The following is a 16158-nucleotide window of genomic DNA, read 5'->3' on the forward strand; positions in this document are numbered from 1 at the left end:
CCCCCTCCGCTCTGGAATCTAGGCATGGCAGAGCTCTGCTGCCGCATGTGAGTGGGTCTGTGGTGCAGCAGACTTCCCTGCAGTCTCGAGGGCTGCTGTGTGGCTCTGGGTCTGTTAGTGTCGTGGGACTGAATCAGGGCAGAGGCTCGGTAGAGCTGCACTAGTCTCTGGTGCTGCGCAGAATCTTGTGCGACAAAGGGCCTGGTCTTTTGGCGAGGAGGAGCTATTAAATATCTAGGCGGTGGTGTTGTGTGTGCTTGGAGCTCACGACTGAGCGGTACTGAGTCCTGGCAGGGGCAGGGAGAGCAGAGCCCGTCACATTTCCATGTTGCCCTGATCCCTGCGCCCAGGCTGGGTCTGAAGGGTGTGGGATTCGAAGGGCGTTACGTTCCAGGCAAGCTTGCCGACACCGGAGAGTGATCTGTGGAAACGTTGTGTTAGAATGTAATTCATCTCAGTTAAATCACGTCAAATGAACAGTACAAGAAATAAAAATACCTCATTTCGATTGTACGCAAGGACTTACTTGGGCTTTAAAGAGTTTTAAAAAATTAGACCCCAACAGATAAGCACCTCAGTATTTTTGGTTAAATTATAATGACAATCAAAAGAGCCAATGGATATGGACAGATAGTTTAAATAAGATACTTTCGTACTTGGTATTAACATGCTTGGCTGAGAAAATGCCAGCTCTGGCTGAAGATCAGTGCTGTCACAGCCCCCCTCTCTACAGGGGTGCAGCTGGGCAGAGGGAGGGGTGTAGAAAAGATGAGCGCAGAGCTGTGGGCAGCCAGGGAGTGTTTATACACAAGAATTTGTTCTCCTCCCAAACATCTGTTTAACAGCACCATTTTTTACCTCTAAAATAATTCAATGCACAATTGCTGATGCATTTCCAAAGATTTCTTCTGTCTCTCAGCTTTTTAAAATCCAGTATCCTGATACAGCACTCAGATTTACTGTATTCTGAACTCATGAACTAAAGTGCAATACCAATATCTCTTTTACTAAATACATCACAGTAATGGATGGCTTGGGCTTAAAAAGACAAAGCAGGCAGGGATGACAAACAGAAGGCAGCGAGGAGGTACGTCCCCATTCTGTTGTGTGTTCAGAGAATAGCTAGTAAGCAATACCAGAAACACAGCTGACTCTTTCAAAAATACATTCCGCAGAGAGGAAACAAACAGATACATTTCACCAGTGTATTACTCATCCGTGTCAGCTACCAATGAGGAATTGATTCCAGAGGCCTAGATGGCCCATACTGGAGTACCTGGCCCATACATGTCAGCATATGCACTGCTTTTCCAAATGAGCAGATTAGCAGTCAAGGGGTCATGGGAAGCTCATGCATTTGTTTCAAAACACAAAAAGAAGAATTTATCCCATCAGAAGTAAGAACAATACTAGCAGGTGATACACAACATGCTGTAAAAACAGATCACATGGGGCTCTTTAGGCTAATTTACAAAGAGACGTGTTCTATTGTAGGTTTTTATGTCTACTCCATCATATTTCCTCTGTTTTTATTGTTTGTGAAAATTACAGTACATCTCCAGATGACTGTAAGAAGAAAGGAATAAGAATTAAGCGATAACAAATTCAGCCCAGTTTGTAAGCTTAGAAAAAAGAATCTGTTTGCTTTTCGGTAAGCTCTGGCCTGGCAAAGAGCTGATGACATTTACAGTAAATTAGATAAGTGTGGTGTGTTGCATGCAGGAAGCAAAAAACATCCTATTAATATAAGATGGGAAACATGCAGCTTGAAGACGCTACTTCAAAAAAGACTCAGGCTTGTACAGTATGTTGGCAATTCACTTTCATCTTCTAGGCACTGTGGGGAGGCAATAAAAAGCAAACAGTGTGTGAGGGAAATAGCTAAAAGGGGTAGAATAATGCCAAGAGATAGCAATTGTTAAATTATACAATGCCTTAGTGAGACCTCATTTGTGTCATTTTGGTTACTACAGGTCACAAAAAAAGAAACTGCTGGCGAGAAATAAGTACAAACAAGAGAAAAGTGATACATTCCTGGGTTTACCGACAGAGAACTGAAAGAACTGAACCTTTTTAGTCTAGGACATGGAAGACCGGGAAGGGGCAAGACCCGGGGATTCACAGTCCTGCGGGACCCGGGCCGTGTCAGCCCCTGAGAGGGCTTCAGCGTTAGTGACGAGGGCACACACCCAGAGATTTAGAAGGAAGTGCCTTTAGAACTGACAACAGGAGTAGAGATTTCTCTGCAAATAGGGTTGCAGCAGCCTGGAACTCATCGTGGCTCCTTTCAAGAAACAGCAGGATGAGATCTTTAGGTTAATTGGATATTAGCAACTTCTAAGTTGGATATATTGAATGACCACCTCTAGTTTTTCATATTTTTTAATTATTCCTATATATCTTTGTACCTGTTTAAAACTACTAAGTCTCTGAGGAGTGAGGCTTGACAGAAGTGTTCTCCTCTTCCACAGAATTTTGTGTGCATATTTACACCTCTCTGTGGAGCATTCCTTTTAAAAGATGTGGTCCTGAGTATGTTTTTGACTGCTTTTCACAGTGTCTCTGTGTTACACACTACAGTAGGTGTGATAATGACAGAGCAGGTTTGTTTGATTTTCTTGGTCTCTAGGCTGTGTTTTGATGCCTTATTCGTTTATTTACTTTGCTTGAAGTATTGCACCCAGCTGAAGATGATACTGTGCACCTTTGAAATGGAGATTTTAAAGCAAAACGTGAGATACAATTTCAGGACTGATATCACACTCGGTTCACTCTGCCCCTACAATAATGGGTGTACTTTGACCCTGGCAGGTTTGGAACACCAGCATTAGTCAAAGCAGGGTGTGTCTGTGGTGGTGAATCAGATTTCAGCAAGGCCACAGAGGTGAAGAAGATTTCTGGCCCCCTGTGAACATGTGGTTCTGTAGGTCTGTGTCCCCAAGTCAGCGCTGATCACTCTAGGAACATCTCCTGCAGCATTGAATTAAAAATCCCCCTGGACACCTTAGACAGTGGGCACCAAGAGCAGCCAGCCGGTCAGCCAGTCCTCATATTCTGGGGAGATGGGAGGAAGACAGAGTGCCTACTGAGTACCTACTCGAACACTGGAGGAACATGCAAACTCCCCACAGACAGATACCACAGCCCAGTAACCAGGAGGTGTCAGGCCACCATAGCCCCATATTACCACCCCCGGAACCAATACAGGTAATTCACATAATCTGTCTTAGAGTCAGAGGAGGCTCACAATCCCCCGAGACCTGGGCAGTGTCAGCCCTAGAGACTTCTTCAGAGTTAGTGACACGGGCACACACCCGGAGTTTGAGAAGGAAGTGCCTTTAAAACTGAGAATGAGAAGAGATGACAAGAGGGATGAGGCTTTATAATGTTAGAGCCTCGTGGTGCTGTACAGTGATCAGAAATATAGTTTCTTAATGTGTTTTTCTGTTTCTTAGGCTTGCATTAAGGGGCGAACAGTTCGTTGATGGTAAAATACATGTTAAAATACAAGTCACACACTAGGACCTTACTGATGTAAAAGAGTGTTAGGTTAACTAATTAAGACGTGAAACTTTGCTTGATGTGCTCACAAAATGCCTATTCCTTCTTGCAGATTCCCAGTCCGGAATGCAGCTAAGTGTTTGTGTTTTAGGAAAGAGCGCAGGAGTATTCTGATTAGCTCCTTCCCTGGCGCACCGGTCAAACAGGACTGCTTACACTTGGCTTCACACTCGTCACATTCAGCCAGAAGACGTCTTATCTCAAACATTAACAGCACGCAGTGAACACCCTCTGTTTGTTTCGATTGGTTTCTCATCTCACGGATGAACAGGCGTTACTCTTTGCCTGAATGGCCATCAAGCTAGCCATTAGGAAGACTGAGCAGCGCAGCGATTAAAAGAAGAAACAAAAAGCTTGATCTTCTTCAAAAATAATAATTATATGTTTCCACTTGGGCAGCTCTTGTTCCTGGTGTAGAGCTTTTGGCGATATTTGCAAGCGTCTGAGGAATGTGAAAACAGGGAGCTTGTAGGCCCAACTAAATGTGTCATTTGTTTTAATTGCAGGTGTTCCGGCTCTGTTTGTGGCAGCCTGGGCAGTTGTCAGGGCAACGCTTGCAGACGCAAGGTGAGAGGGAGATGAAGCCCTAGATTACCTTTGAGAGTTTTTATTCGTAAGACACCTCCTTTCTGTCACAACGCATTGCCCAAGACCTCTTGTGTAGCAGCTTGAATCAGGATGGTCCTGATGGCATCAAAGAGCTCTTCTTCCTGTGAGCTCTGCTGCTGAGAGGGAAGTCCTCTCTTCCTCATTCCTCGTTTGCTTCATGGATCGTTCCAGAAAGTGCTCTAAAGGATTGTGAAGGGGCAAAAAAAAACATAAATGCCTGGCAACTGTGAGTTGATCACATCAGTATGGAGTTCAGTGTGAAGTAACCATCCTGGGAAAGATGAGATTTGTTTTTCTATCCCAACACAGTCTTTCAGGCTAAATGTTAGGAGAATAGGAAGTGGTGGTTCTGCATATCTACTGTACATTAGAAACACTCCATCCATTCATTTTCTAAACAGCTCTATCCAGTGCAGGGTCATGGGGGATCCTATCCCAGAATGCAACAGGAGCAAGACAGGTTACATCCCAGATGGGACACCAGTCCACTGCAGGGCACACACAGACACACACACCGGGGCCAGCTACACAAAATCAAAAGTCAGCCCAGCAGATTTCAAACTGAGAACCGGCGGCAATCTTCTACCCTGGAGACTGTTACTCAGACATGTTTCTGAAGCTGATATCCTGACTTCCTTCAAACAATGGATGGATGAGATTCTTGAATCAATGAACTACCAGCTTCCAACCTGCCTAGGTGGGCTGAATGGTCTTCTTTCATTTCTAACTCCTCCTTTGCTCTTACCTACGTGCTACAAAACTGAGGAGTATGCAATCCTCAAGACTTATCAGGCCACTGATCAGATTCTCAGATGTAGCAGTTGTATTACACTCAGAGGTAAACAGTGCTCTGCAGTGAAAATGTTACGTTTCCTCTTCTTTGTTTCTTCACAGCTGCTTCTCTCAGTTTGGGGGGAAACATAATGTCTTTTTCTTGTATGGAAAATAATTATTGGCAAAAAAGATTGTGACATGATCATTTCCGTCTTTTGCAAGCAAGGTTTTTACCATGGGCCTTGCTTCTGGAATCCATGGTGGAGTCCTCACAAAATAAAAACAGCAAACAAGGGAGGAAGCTACAGATAAAGCTGAACAAAAATCTCTTCTGAACTGTAATAATTAATAATATGTCATATATTTCACACTTAAGCTTTTTGGGACCATAATATTCTGCACTAACAATTGACTATATTGCATTTCATTCTTGGCGGAACTTTATATTAGAATTTATTTTTGTACTGCTATAAATTACATTTTTAACTTTTTTAATGACCATTGTAGTATAACACCTTGTACTGAAATGACCTTGATAATAAGTTAAGTTCAGGTGGGTGGCTGCGTCAGCATGCGTAGGCTGCAAAGGAACAAGTAATTGGTTTATTCCATGCTGAAAAAAAGAAGAAAGAGAACACCACGTTTTGGTCGTGGAGCATTCTTCAGGTGTGTGTCCACACACCTGAAGAAGGCTCCACGGCCGAAACGTGGTGTTCTCTTTCTTCTTTTTTTCAGCATGGAATAAACCTATTATAAGTTAAGTTTATGCTGGGCTTACTGTACTTTTAAATATATATATTTGTTCATTTTTATAATGCTCATATGGGTTTTACTGAGTACGATAAATGTTGCTGGGTTTTCATAGTATTTTTCTAAGTTTAGGAAATGTTTGAGAAATGAATTTTAGGGATATGAAAAGACTTTTCATTATGATGATGTCAGGATAGGTCCTGATAGTAATGAATTGTGAATAATGAGCCATTACTTCAGTGCCTAAAGGCTGGAATGTTATTTTTGCTTTATCACATCTTTAGATCTGAGTTTTAATGCTGCTTTTCTTATTCTGTAATGATTTGAACTGCTGTGCACAAAGACTTCCTCTACCAGTGAGATAACCTCACCAGGGGTTCTAGACACTCTCAAAACTGAAAACAGTTCTGTCTAGCTGGGAACTGAAAGATAAATAATTCAGATTTTTATCATCATACTGGCTGGGCCTTATTTGCACAATGTCTTTATCTAGATGAGTGAGTGGATTGTGGGGTATATTAATCCAAAAACATTTGTTTGTACAATACCTTATTTTACTAAATGTTTTAGTTCAGGAGTTATAAACTGTTACATTTTTATAGTAGCTGTGGTCATTTTGAAAGTTTTCATGTACTTCTGTGACTGCATCTGGTAGTATTTAGGTTTGGACTATTTCAAGTGCATGTTTCAAGTCATTTGGAGAAACAGTTACTTGGATGCGTTTATTTGGATAAACAGGTATTTATTTTTTAACTCTTATCTTACATAAAGATAACCTGTTTCAGAAAAGACCTGTCTCAGAAAGTGTTAATACTGGTTAATGGCAGTTGAGCAAGCCTCTTAGTATACAAGTCACATACAAACCAAACAGGATTATTGCTGTGTATGAGTAGCAGAGATTTGGCAGCTAAACGACTTCAGAGAGGTTGTCACCCACTGGAAAACATGAAGTCCTACAAGCACAGAATCCACCTTGATTCACTAATCCACCTTACACCAGTGGTACGTGAGACAACTAATAAGCATTTGATTTTCTACAATTACCAATCAATCAATCTTTTATTTGCTATAGCGCCTTTCATAACAGTTTGCTCTCCAGATTTGCATTGCAGTTTACAGTATTACAACAGCTGACTGTGTGGGCACAGAGGAGAAGATCACAAATCTGTAAAAACCCCAGAGGGAGGAAAGAAACCTCTGGGGTTCCAGGGCCAATGGTTGCCCCTCCCCCTCCAGGCAATGAGATTGGGCTTCAATAATTGACAGTGAATCACGGACAATCTCTGCAACTTCAGGGGTTGAAATCCTGCTGTCCTGGGTTTGCTGTTAGGATTATCCCAGTAAGATACAGTTTTTTTTTCCTGGGACTGGTCGTTGAGTGTGAAGTGAGGTTCTGATGTAATGGGCTGTCAGGGCTCTCTGTCGGATCCCAGTGCTGCGATATAGGCAACATCATTGTTGTTAATACATTTTCTGGACACATAGCATATTGACCATCATTTTAACTAGCATTTCAATGAAAAAGAACCAAAAGAAAGTGGTATGCTAAAGGGTTGATTTTTATTTTTATCCTTTGTTTCTCGATGAAAGGCAGTACCTGGAAACGTTTAAGTCGACATTCTTTCTGTTAGAAAAAACATAAGTCTGAAAGGTATAAATTTAGCTAGCACTACAAATTATTCTAAAACCATTCAAAATTAAACTTCAGTGTTTTCCCCACGTTCAGATCTCTTGAGAAAAAATGGATTTTAAAATATTTATAAATAAACTATATTTTGATATAATATCAGTTACAAAACTTACATACTGTAAAGAGTTTTCCTTGTATCTGTCGAGTAAGAGAAAAATACATACAGGAGACAAAGACAGACAATATTAGATGCACATCAAAACAGCATTCAAAACCTGAACTTTTAAAAGAAAACATTATTTTCTGTTAAATTTAAATGTAAGGCCTTTGTGAGTTTTTTATACAGTTCTATTGTATCTTTATTTGTAAATTAGGAACTTGAACTTTAACTACTTTTTAACCCACTGCAGGGGATTTAAAGCACATTGATCTTTCTCCCTCTTTCTGCAGATGCTGGGAACTAAGCGCTGGTAATATTAAATGGATTTATCAGGTTCCAATTTTAGCAGCCATTGGGGTAAGTGAATAGATTACATGTAAAAAACAAAAATCCTAGAAAGTTATACTGCAAAAGTAAAGGGTGATACATTTTCTTTCACTTACATTTTCTTTAAATGCACAATTATTATATGGAATGTTTGTATTGATCTTGTTGTTTTAATGTTTTTTTATTGAACTTTGAATGTATTTGAACATTTAAAGTTGAGCTTGTCCTGTACATGTTTGATTTGTACTGTGCGTACACTGGTGCTTCATTTTGGACACCTGAAATTGTTTACTGGTCTAAATATCACGTCTGTGCTTTTTTTATATTACCTCTCTCGATGCAGTGTGTCATCCTGTACCAATTAATTGCACCATTAACGTTACATGTAGCGACAAGGTGATGGCGCCCTGTTTTTGATGTTTGCATCAGGAATGCTTGTAACAGCCAGCACTCTGGCTGCAGAAGTGATGTTAATGAAAGCCTTGGTAGTGTTACAAGGAGTTTATACTAGATCAATACATTTGAGAGAGAGAGAGAAAAAACATTTATATTTCCTTGTGATATCATTTAAAAATCAATATTTCTAGGGGGAAATCAGTTCAACACCTCCTGTGTTGTTTGGAGTCATCCCTTCAAACTTGTTTATGAGGACCATGCTGGGTATATCCAGGTCAGCCTCGGCTGAAGAGACCCCCAGCAGAGATTCATGGAGAACCCATTAAACTGGATGAGGTCATGTGTGGCTTTGTTTACAGAAACTAGAGGCAACCAGTCTGGACTGGAATAGATCCTCCTGTTAAAAAAAATCATTTTCTTAAAGCAAATGTCCTGAAAGAGAACCCCTTGTACTATTATGTAGTAATAAAGGTGAGAATATCTCATGCATCTCAAGCACCTTCGAATTAAAAATCCAGTCTTGGCGGGGGGGAGAATCAACTGTGGTCCTGGTCCTGAGGAGCCACAATCCAACAGGATTCCTGGGTTAAATCATCTATTTCTAAACACATGGAACAATTTCATTTTGACCAAGAATGCATTCTGTTCAATTGAGTTGTCTGGAGGTGACCCAACATGAAAGCATCAACACCCTGTAGCTCTCGAGGACCATTTCTGAATCAATTAGTTTATTAAATCGATCACAGCCTGTTTGTGATGCAAGCTATGGCAAATAAATAATTAGAAATAACCTATAACATCTGGACTGTGGCTGCCTGGGTCCAGAACTGGCAGCTCTGCCCTTCTGTATTGTTGAACAGTATGTTCTTAAAGAGCTGCTTTGCCATGAGCATTTTTGGTCCCACATGGGGCACGTTAATATTCCATTTTGAGTCCTCAGAGGGCCATCCACATGGCTAATGTAAATATCCAACCCCTCCACATCATCCCTCATTTATTTTATAAGTCCCTTTGAAGGAGTACAAGAGAAAATAAATCAAGCAGAAATGGAACACACATTTATCTCAAGGCTTCATTGCTAGGAAACACATTAATAAGAACTGTTTTTTCGGTGAACAAGATATAAAACATGTTTTATTATACCAGAAAATGGCAATTCATATTATTTATGCTTTTTCAGATTTTTTTTACAAAGAACTTGAATCGCAAATATTGGTAATTAAAATAGTTCAGCTTTGGTAGTTGTAGAGACCATATCAAACAATAATATTGTCATTGTAATGTTGTTGTGCTTAACCAAAGTTAACCGTTTTACTTTATTTTTATGTTTTTAGTTGAATTTCGTCTTGTTTGTGAACATCGTCAGAGTCCTTGCAACAAAAATCCGGGAAACGAATGCAGGAAGATATGACACCAGGAAGCAGTACAGGTGGATATTTCCTGTTGAATATGTATGGAGTATTCTGCAGTCATTGTGGACAGTTCACAGTAATTTATGCTAAAACCCAGAACTGTCATAACAAATCTGATGAATTTACATTTTCAAATTTGTTATTATTCAGTATTTATTTTATATTTGGATGATCAATACTACACTTCGTACGGACCATCCATCGACACTTATTACTGTAGTTACAACTACAACAAAATCTCAAAGTGGTCAGGACAATGACGAAACCTTTTTGGACCAGTATTTTAGTAGTGTGTGTGTCTGTCGCTGGAAGAGACTTGTCGCCAGGTTACGGGTGCTGTCATGTGGGACCTCGTCCCACTCCTCTCATACAGCCTGGACAAGCACATGCCTGTTCATTGGTCTCTGAGCCCTAGATGCCACACGTCATGCCAGCTCATCCCACAGGGATGTTCAATGGGGCTCTAATCTGGGAAGTGGGGAGTCCACATCCTACCCGTCACATTCCCGTCTGGCTAGAATGCCACAGTTGTGCGGCATGCCTGGGGATGCATGCTGCCCTGCTGGAAGACTGGCATGTCGAGATGTGTAAGCGAGGTCCCATGTGATGATCAGTGTAGTGCTGCAGGTGGATATCTGTAGACCTTCAACTTGAGCTCCTAGGAGCCTCAGCAGGGCAGTGCGGTCAGAGAATCTGCACCAGCACTGTTGCAAGAGGACGTGTGGCCCATTCGCAATGTAGAATTACTCCAGGTCGTACCATTGCAAGCCAAAGTGCCAATTAACACTGTACATGCACAGCAAATGCAGAACAAGAATGCTAAACATGCTGTAGAAAAACACAGAATCAAATCTGACCAAAAATTCAGTGAAGTTTGCATCGGCCGGTTTCTCTCCCGGTGACAATCGGGTACTAATGTCTGCTGTCAGAGGGATTATAACTCATGTCACTATGAGCAATGTATTGTGTTTATTATCAACACCATAGAAGGATTTTGAAATATCTTTTTTCCTTGTTTGAACCATGTTATCAATCACCATTGCAACTTACAGTATAAAATTCCATTATTGTTCATCAAAAACATTTTGCTTTGTTATGTTGCATCGTCCTTTCTCTGTATTTTTTTCTGACTATCACTTCCAAACCATAGAATTTTGCAAGAATGTTTCCTCTTTGCTTTTAAGGGATCATGGTATAAATATCTTTAGATCGCTGAGAAACCAACAAGTATAACTTTGCAAAAATGAACAAAAATCTGGGAGGATGTGTCAATCATTTCCCAATGTTTATTCAGTACAATTGAGCAAATAGCAACCTTATTTTTCTAAAACAGTAATGCAGTTATGTTTTTGCAGCTCTTATCATTTTGATAAATAATGTGAATGACAACTAAGACATAAATTGAAATGTGCCTGGGTTATTTCTGTATGCTAAAATAGAGTCGAGGGGTAAAAATGGCACAAAACATAGAATTTTTTTGCAAATAACTATAATCAATATTACCGTAGCCATTCCTCTAACCTATGGTGCATTAGACACAGATGCAGATTTACAGCTGGCATGCAGCTAAATTCTGTGAAACCAATTTTGTGAATCAAAAGAGATTATCTTTTCTAACTGTGTGTGTGTTTTATTTGTTTATTGAGTAATGCCAGAGCATGAGATTCTGAGAAGCACAGTGAAATAGGCAAGAGTTATCAGCAATGGGTGACAGAGCATGATGTTCCTTGTAAACACAATTATCATTTCTATTGAATAATGTTTGGTCCCTGGCTACAATATTATGAATAATAGCAATAAATAATAGTAATTAAAGGCAATATTCAGATTTGTTCCAATACATTCTTATACTGCCTGAAAATAAACAGACAAATGGCATTTGTTTAATACATTCTGCCTTTAAATCCCATTTTTATGTTCTGGTGCTTAATTTGTGTGTTCATTAACTAAATTATCAGACAGCAGACAGCTAATGGATTTGTTTTGTAAGCACATGTAATGAGTAATAAGAGGATTCTGACTTTTTGTTTGATTGCGTTTTTGTTTTTACTCTGACTTCTTGTCCTCTGCTTTTAGGGATGACTAACATCATCACGCTTGCCCATCATGAGTTTGAATCATTTTTGGTTTTATTAGTTTCTTTTTCAGCAGTAGCATATTACAGAATAATAAAAGTGAATAATCTAATTTTCTGCAATTTCTAAAAATTAGGAAACGCTTTTGTTTGAAGGACTGTAATAGAGGTTAATCTTAATTGGTGTTAAATCTAACTACAGTAAATTATCATTTCGTTGATTTATTTCATGATTGGCACTAGTGTGGTCATTACAGCTTGTTTCACTAAAATCTTCTAGAAATAATGGTTTCTATGTTTTGTTTTAAATTCCACTTTAGAACAAGAGCATCATGAGTACAGTTTGGCAGGAATAGAGTTAAAACAGTTCATCCAGGCCCCATGTCATGTACAATGCATGATTCCATTTTAGAACAATATTCCTCTGACACAATGCAATTAGATCTAAACACTGGTCTAGTGGGTCTAGTGGTTGCCACATTTTTGTGATTGATTATATTGCAAAAGTACCTGCTGGTCCAACTGAACAAACACAACAACGGAGGAGCAGCAGAGCAAACATCTGGGATTTCTAAATGGAATTTCTTTTGAGACGTTGCTGTTTCCTTAGTAATACCAAGTGTTTTGTTTTAAGGATAGATGCGATTCTTACCATAAATGGATAATAAAATCCTACCAAGCTTAAAGAAACACTGCTAAGGAACTTCACAAAGCCGACTGTACACCAGATGTTACTTCCTTGACACGCACAGCTGGGCCGAGTGACCTCGCCACGCTGTTGGCCTCTGTCTCCCCAGCGGAACCCGGGTTTGCTGTGAGTTAACAATCCTGTTCTTTTTCAGGAAACTGGCCAGGTCCACACTGGTGCTGGTGCTGGTTTTCGGAATTCATTATATAGTGTTTGTCGGAATGCCTCACACCTTCCAGGGAATCGGGTGGGAGGTGCGCATGTACTTCGAACTCTTCTTTAACTCTTTCCAGGTATTTAATTCTTTTTACACTTAGATGTTTTGACTTGTGCTCGCTGTGTCATAATAAACTGAAAAGACAAGGGTTTTGACAAATACGCTGTCCTGCTGCCCTGCCCTTTCAATGATGGACAACTTGTGTCTCAATTATTGTGATATGTGTTTGCAGAGACGCTGCGATAATGTGTTCCCTTTGCTTTTCCACCTCGCTCAGACCCAAGAGGTCATGCTTGCCCTTGCCCCCTTGCAGGGCAATCGGCAGTTTGAAAGCTCTAACCTTTGAAACCACTATCTCAGCCTTTGCTTCTGCAAGTGTGAATCTGAGCGGTGTAACATTCTTAATTCAGCTCAGCTGAATGTGGTAATGAAAAGGGTATCTTTTTATGTACAAAAATGACAGGGATTTCTATCTCCATCTGTCAGAACATTGTGAAAGGCAACGTCAGACACTAGGAATCATTTATAGACTTTATCAACTGAGTGGTTTTGAAGTATCCTGGCTCGGAGTTTGTCTTTGATGTTTTTAAGGCTTTGAATGAGGAAGGAACAGAAGAGGCTCTCGCGGAGCAGAGTATTTGGCTTAATGGAGTGCATTTAAAAATACATGAATTTTTAAGAAATCTATCTCTGCATGTATGCAGGCATCATTAATGCAATTTTCAGTTATGGTGGAAATTATGTAAAATGTGCAATGAGGCTACAGTGTGTATCTGAAATTCACACCTCAGCTTTAACTGCTAATCTGTTGTTTTTTTTTGGATGCAGAATATTGATCTGGACGATCTTTTGGGATCCCATCCATGAGTTGAGCCAAATAGCCCAAGTCACCTCCCACAACTTAGTGCTTAGTTACATAAGACGTAGATCTCAAAAGGAAGCATGACTTCATTTACAGTCAGACAATGGGCACCAGAGCAGTCAACATTAAAAGACTTTACCTAAGTTAGCTCCTCACAATAAAGAAGTTTTGCTGCCCAAACATTATAGGGACTCTTTCTGTTGGCAGAAGTTTCCTCGCATTACACAGCTATGCTTGTGCTGTATATCATACTTTGATAAGTGTAAGAGCCCTTACTTAGAAGCTAGATACCAGCATCATTACCGAGAAAGGCTATCTCTTTGGAGTCTCACTGCACAGCAGTGCACAGCAGTACTGCTGCTGCCAAATGTGCATTCACAGTAATAAGGACTGACAAGCGATGAGTAAGGTGAAGAGACTTCTCCGGTGACACGTTTTGCCTTAAAGAATCTCTGGTACTGGTTTCACTTCTTTTTCGAGATCAGCCGCCAGCAAATTTGATCTCATGCTCTAGGCAGACCTGCTGAAGCCAAGTTTTGCAAATGTATTTGTTGGTTCCAAAAGGGATTTATTTTAAAAATCATTTAAACTTATTTTAAAGTTTGATAGAGTTGTTTCTACTAAATTAACCTTCACCCCATGCACACAAGTGTATAATTAAATCATCCTTTTAGCATTTACTTTTAAGTGACTGTATTTCCTAGCTCTTTTCTGACAGCTGTAGTGAGTTAGAAATAGTTCCACAGCATCCTCAAACACAACAACACATTATGCTGGGTCAAGATATGCATTAGTTACTATTCATTAGGTATTCTTACATAATGCAACAGATCGCCAGGATTTTCTGAAGAATTTAAAGATATTAAAGCTGTTCTATTGTAGTGTTTCGTACTACAGTAGAGCTGAGTGGCACATTTAGATACTGACTGACAATGCTAAAACCAAAGAGTTTTCCTGCTTACCAAAAATTGTAAACATTTTGTTCATACTGCACATATATTCATACATATTTACTCATGAATAAGAATTAACTGAAATTATTTTGTGTTCTTTCTATATACAGTATGCTGCCTTAAAATATATCTGAATATTGATATTATTTTGGTTATACCATATATAAAAATGACTATTGAGATGCTCTATTTTTATTATTTTATTATTTAAGAAGTAGAATGTATCATTGGGTTGTTATAACATTCAACCCTTACACCTGTTATTATAATATTTTTCCAAAGAAAATAATTGTGTTCATTTTGATTATTTATAATTATTGTTGTTATTTACATTGTAATAATTCACATTTATTGATATTGATGATATAGTTGTTGCTATTTATAATAAAATAAATGTTTGCATTCATGTCTGTACATGATCCATAACCCACTGTTTTACTACACCGTATGAGCAGCAGAAAGTTCACTGGAAGTATAAAACATTTTACACATACTGAACATTTCTTATCTGCCCACATTGCTCTCATTCCAGAATGCGCTAGCTCCTCGAATGCCATACTTTTTTATAGGTCATGCTCATCTCAAGGACTCCAAAAAGCTATTTCATTTCCATTTCTGTCTGAATCACTCGGATGTCAAACAGCTGCTCTTGACTATGCTTAGTGCACCACTGTGTTTCTGTTTTGTGTTTCAGGGATTTTTCGTGTCTATCATTTATTGCTACTGCAATGGAGAGGTGAGTGGTCTTTTTCCTAATTTGTATCGTTCAGGAATGTGTGTCAGCCTGACTGCAATTTTCTAGCAGAAAAATAGAGCATCATGGTCCTCTTTCCCTTCCCAAAAGCATGAGGTAGACTATGACTAGGAAAAAGTAGTTTCAACAGAAGTCTACACATTGTAATTATGGGTCAAAAGGGATGTTTTATGGCTTTTTTTATAAATATATTGTTAAGAATTGTCTTTAAGGATCGAGATACAATGGACAACACCTGACGAGTGCCAACATTTCCAGCTTCAAAGCAAGGAGACGTCTGCCGAAATGTAGGGATCCGAGATTCAGTGATCAAAGCAACTGTAAAGCTTACCTTCGTTAGTTAAGGTCTGGATCAATGATGAAGTGTCAATCAACAGTCCAAGAAGACAGCATAAAGCAGGCTGGTAGGGAGAGAAAAAAAGGAAAACAGAGGAGAAAGAGACAGGAGGACATGGGAAGAGACAGAAAGGCAGAAGGCAAGAGCTCCTTGTCCTGATCATCCATAAAGATGATCAGAGAGCTTGCTATTCAGGAACGCTGATTTCCTGTGTAAAGAATCCCTGGGCTAAAAACGGTCTCTCCTGGTCAGTGTTAGAATAGGGAGATTAGGGAGATTGGCTTCCCATTGATTTTGTCACATCAGTGGGTTTACAGAAAGAAATTTAACCGTAGGTCATTTGCTGTTTAGTTTAGACGGCAGTGTTCTGTTCTTTGGTCCTTTGTAGGCATTAAATAAGAGTCTGAATACTTGGTAGCAGTCTGGGGTTTTTGTGGTGGTCAGGATGTAGACACCTCGGCGACGCCTTATTTGAAAGTTTGTAAATAGTGTAACTTTTGTGTTGTTCTTTGTGTGTACTGCAATTGCTATTAAATATCTGTTTAATCCAGTGTGCCGGAATTATTACTATTTTCACCAAAGCTGTGCCAGAGAACAAAGAACTCACGGGCCTCCCGTTACACCAACTGCTCAGTTATAGTCTTGGCCAAATCT

General features: G+C 39.6%; 1 protein-coding gene across 3 annotated transcripts in view; it reads left to right on the top strand.

Annotated features, from left to right (window-relative positions):
* Positions 1-16158, top strand: part of pth2ra (parathyroid hormone 2 receptor a) — a 37985-nt gene that overhangs the window by 20227 nt on the left and 1600 nt on the right. For all 3 annotated transcript variants that reach the window (XM_015358284.2, XM_006636333.3, XM_015358283.2), the window contains 5 exons: positions 4068-4128; positions 7775-7841; positions 9542-9636; positions 12536-12674; positions 15108-15149. In XM_015358284.2, the coding sequence (XP_015213770.1) occupies positions 4068-4128; positions 7775-7841; positions 9542-9636; positions 12536-12674; positions 15108-15149 (404 nt within the window). The remainder of the gene's footprint in view (positions 1-4067; positions 4129-7774; positions 7842-9541; positions 9637-12535; positions 12675-15107; positions 15150-16158) is intronic.

Source organism: Lepisosteus oculatus, chromosome 12 (genome assembly GCF_040954835.1).
Source record: "Lepisosteus oculatus isolate fLepOcu1 chromosome 12, fLepOcu1.hap2, whole genome shotgun sequence".
In the NCBI taxonomy this organism is placed as follows: Eukaryota; Metazoa; Chordata; class Actinopteri; order Semionotiformes; family Lepisosteidae; genus Lepisosteus; species Lepisosteus oculatus.